A 4146-nucleotide genomic window follows, 5' to 3' on the forward strand; every position below is an offset into this window, starting at 1 on the left:
CATAATAACAATAATATGTAAATTAAAAATGTACATTTGTGCATTCATTTGTTATTTTGTTAGTCTGCTAAAACATTACGATTGCTCTATTCAAGTTATGGTGTGTACACTTTGTAACCACAGAGGGGCGCATGTGAGCACTCTTCTGAATGATAAAATGACGCGAAAGACGTCCCCTTACAACTTTAAACTTAATAAATCTCTTATAATGTGCAAAATGCAGAGAACAACAAACATACTGATTGGTTGGTAGAGTTAAATAAACAATGTTTATTATTAAGCATCCAGATCATTATTTGAGGTGCCCCAGTATCTCACCCAAAACACAGCATCCATCAGCAGAGCAGGATTATGTGTTAATGAAGCCCCTCAAGGCATATAACTGCCTCTAATCTGAGTGTGAGTCACAGACTGAACACATTGACCCAGATGAAAAGAAAAAGGGGGCCGGCAGGTACTGAGAAGCTACTGCGCTGTGAATTAATCAGACTTAATGAACCCCACAAGGACATTAGAATGGACTACAGGGACAGAGCGGATTTACCCATAATGCAGAGCACGACTGTCCAAGCTCAAGTTGTAAGCCTTTGGGTGTTGACTTTAAGATTGACTATCAAATGCAGAATACACACATCTAAAGTGCATTACCAAAATTGTCATATATATTAAAAATTATTTTAGCCACAATATCAAAGTGATAAACCACATAATATCCCAAAATAAAAGTAAGACTCAAGGCCGTTATTATTTGTTCTTCAGAACGTAAGTATCTGTTTCATACTTGTATTCTCATCCTTAGGGTACAAAGGGTGGAGTCGGCATCTCCGGTGAACAAGGAATACCAGGCCCTCCAGTAATCTAGTTATTTCTGTTCTGGTTTGACTTTGGCTATTTTATCATTTAAGCCTCTGTTGCTGTTACATCATGGCAAGCCATTTTAGCAGTACCCTTTATAAAGGTCCTAAGATCAACTGTGAAATAAAATACCTGCTCTACCACAATAACTTTAGGGTCCACATGGTCTGAGGGGGTATCCAGGAATGGTGGGGCCCAAAGGTGAGACGGTGAGTCACAGTTCCCAAAATATTACTTGTTATCTCTTTATGGATACACAAAATATGATTTTGACTGGTCTGAGGAGATATATGAGGGAATAAAGGGCAGTTGATAATATCAGTTTTACTACTGTTAACTGAAACTTAAAAGTAAAACTATAAACTTAAAAAAAGGTGAAATAAAGCTGTAGTAACATAAAATATAAATATTAGACGGAAAACTTAACTTAAACATTTATAAAAAACTTTATAAATGTTGCATTGGCAATTAACTGAAGAATAAGTTTAAGCTGAAGTAGTAAATTATTAAAACTTAAATTGATATTAAAATAAATTAAAGCTAAAATATGAAAATATTTTAATATTAAAACTTAACTAAAATAAAATAAAGACTGCAAATATAACAATTAAAAGCTAATTCAAAATGTTAATAAATTCTATCACAGTGTATAAATAATAATAAAATAACAGAGGGGAACTGTACAGGAGGACATGATTATAAATAATATGCATTTAGCATATCTACAACTGAGGGTGGGTGGATTTGGTCCATTAAATATGTGGCTAATTTCATTACACAGTCTTTGTGTGTGAGATGAGACAATCATTTTGCCAGGCGGTTTTACATATAAGCGCATATAGCTTATTTTAGCTTCCCACAGAATTGTACAAACGGGTTGATTTGCATACTTGTTTTATTATATTCTGAACAAAACCCAGTGGAATGTAAACAAGCATTGCACAACTTCAATTGCATTTGTAGGACAGCACATCTCCACAGACTGAATTTTTATGACTTTGTTTTACAATCTATAAAAACTTAAAAGTGATTCACAACCTCTGTGACAGGGACCACGTGGTTATAAAGGAATTTCAGGACCGATCGGCATCCCTGGACGCCCTGTGAGTCTGCAAGTCTTGTTTGAATATATTTCATTTTAATAACTGACAAAAAATACATACAAATTATAATCTTACTGTGCAATGCAGGGTGAAGAGGGACCCCAAGGACCACCTGGAGAGTCTGGTGACAAAGGCGACATGGTAAGTATTAGTAATATTATTCACATCTATTAATTTCATCATTAATTTGTCCTTCTACATGTTCATTTATCAAACTTTTTATCAATTTATATATTAATTCCCGCTGTTGTTCTTGTAGGGAGAGAGTGGTATACGAGGGCCTCAGGGAGTGGTCGGAAAGAAGGGAGAGAACGTAAGAAAGGAGCTGGCTAATCTGAATGCAATTGAAAACACGCACCCCTAAACTTATGCTCTTAATCTTTTGATTAATGTGCATTGTCAGGGTCTTCCAGGAATTGATGGAAAAGATGGTACTCCTGGCATCCCAGGAATAAAGGTATGGATGGCTCTTTTTCAGCTCTTAAATCAATTCCAAAAGCAGCCATCATTATTCAAGAAGACACATGACATATGTAAAGTATAATGCACACTCAGACAGAGTGAGCAAGCCTTATTTCATCCTGAAGGGATGATTTTTTTTTATCAGTAATGACTAGTTAACTGTTCATGATGCTGGTTATTATATGTCTACTTACCAATTAAAATAAATGAATGAAATGAAATCTAATAAAATGATGATGATGATGATGATGATAATAAATTCAAAAACATTATAAAAATATTAAATTCATGAATGCTGCACTGTCCTGCACTTTTTTTGTTTGTTAGGGTGCTACGGGACAAAATGGAAGACATGGAGCTCCTGGTCTCCAGGGAGACCCTGTAAGTAGAATTTCATACTTCATTATCTTTTCAATATAATATAAGCATCTGCATTAGATGTGCGAGGAATCCTTTCCCATCTTCCTCACATCTGTCCATTGTGTTCCCTTTGTTAAATGAGGGTGATTAAAGATAAAAAAGTAAAAGTTTAGTGTATTTTCTCCCTACAGTCCCAGTGTGACATTCTTGCCCTGACTATTTTGGAGCCTAAACCACCTTGAAATTGCTCCTGCTATTTACTATTCATCATCATCAAACATGACTCTCCTGGTGACTTGGGGTAATGGAGTGTGCTGGTTATGATACAAAACATAACAACGTACCTGTGCAAGCCATAATACAGGCGCCCTCACTAACAGGATGAGTTATTGCAGCGTTGTTCTGATATCAGCACAGAGTAGAGGACGGACATGAAGCTCTCCACGGAGGTCTGCAGGGGTCACTACATTCATTCTTCATGCAATTTTTCGTATTTTTTTAGGGTTTGCCTGGTATGCCTGGAGCTAAGGGTGAAATGGGAGTTAAGGTGAGATCATGCAGTTATTTTATGAATGCCTACATGGTTTTTGTGGAACCATACTAGTTTTTGGATGTCTGTTGATACTATACTATCCATTAGTGCTTCATTCCACCCTTTCAGCAATTTATGTATTCCCTTTTAAATTTAGGGTGAGACAGGACCCCGAGGCTTGATGGGAATGCAAGGTCTTCCAGGACCTCAAGTACGTCACATCATTCAAGGACAGTTTTATGCATAATCCAAAAGCTTTTTCTGGCTTCTCATTATGTTTCTCGTTCTCTCAGGGAGAGCCTGGTCCTCCAGGTGAACCTGGCATGGAGGGAGTCCCAGGACCAAAGGTCAGTGGCCATCCTCATTGACAAATCATTTAATTAACATTGAAGGAAACTCGTTTTTCTTAACTTTTCAGTTCTTGTCCAACAGGGTGACAGGGGCGAAAGAGGACCAGTTGGGCCTCCTGGTATTGTTGGCTTGCCTGTAAGTTTCTTTATTTTTCAGACATTTATTTTCATATAATTATTTTTTTCTGCTATAATCAGGGTTCCCATGGTCAGAAACCCTGGAAATATTGGGGAAGATAAATTTCAACAAAAATGACAAACAAACAAAAAAACAATAATCATAGAAAAAGAAACTGTACATTTGGTTACACATGAAAATACATTTCAAAAACATCTATAGAGTCTATAAAATGTGTCTATAATAATAATAATAATAATAAAAATATATGTGGTAACACTGGAAGTCTTTATATACAATGACTTTATCTATGAATTATATTTTTATATATTATGCATTATTACAGTATTTGTAATGCATTAATAA

General features: G+C 35.8%; 1 protein-coding gene across 1 annotated transcript in view; it reads left to right on the forward strand.

Annotated features, from left to right (window-relative positions):
• The window catches only part of LOC107698977 (collagen alpha-2(IX) chain-like), an 18108-nt gene that overhangs the window by 8108 nt on the left and 5854 nt on the right, over window positions 1-4146 (forward strand). Inside the window, exons 13-23 of the mRNA XM_016500115.1 lie at window positions 800-853; window positions 1011-1064; window positions 1905-1958; window positions 2046-2099; window positions 2218-2271; window positions 2362-2415; window positions 2748-2801; window positions 3283-3327; window positions 3470-3523; window positions 3606-3659; window positions 3745-3798. Coding sequence (XP_016355601.1) covers window positions 800-853; window positions 1011-1064; window positions 1905-1958; window positions 2046-2099; window positions 2218-2271; window positions 2362-2415; window positions 2748-2801; window positions 3283-3327; window positions 3470-3523; window positions 3606-3659; window positions 3745-3798 — 585 coding nt within the window. The remainder of the gene's footprint in view (window positions 1-799; window positions 854-1010; window positions 1065-1904; window positions 1959-2045; window positions 2100-2217; window positions 2272-2361; window positions 2416-2747; window positions 2802-3282; window positions 3328-3469; window positions 3524-3605; window positions 3660-3744; window positions 3799-4146) is intronic.

The sequence above is a fragment of the Sinocyclocheilus anshuiensis genome, unplaced genomic scaffold, assembly GCF_001515605.1.
Source record: "Sinocyclocheilus anshuiensis isolate Anshui unplaced genomic scaffold, SAMN03320099.WGS_v1.1 scaffold74, whole genome shotgun sequence".
Classification (NCBI taxonomy): domain Eukaryota; kingdom Metazoa; phylum Chordata; class Actinopteri; order Cypriniformes; family Cyprinidae; genus Sinocyclocheilus; species Sinocyclocheilus anshuiensis.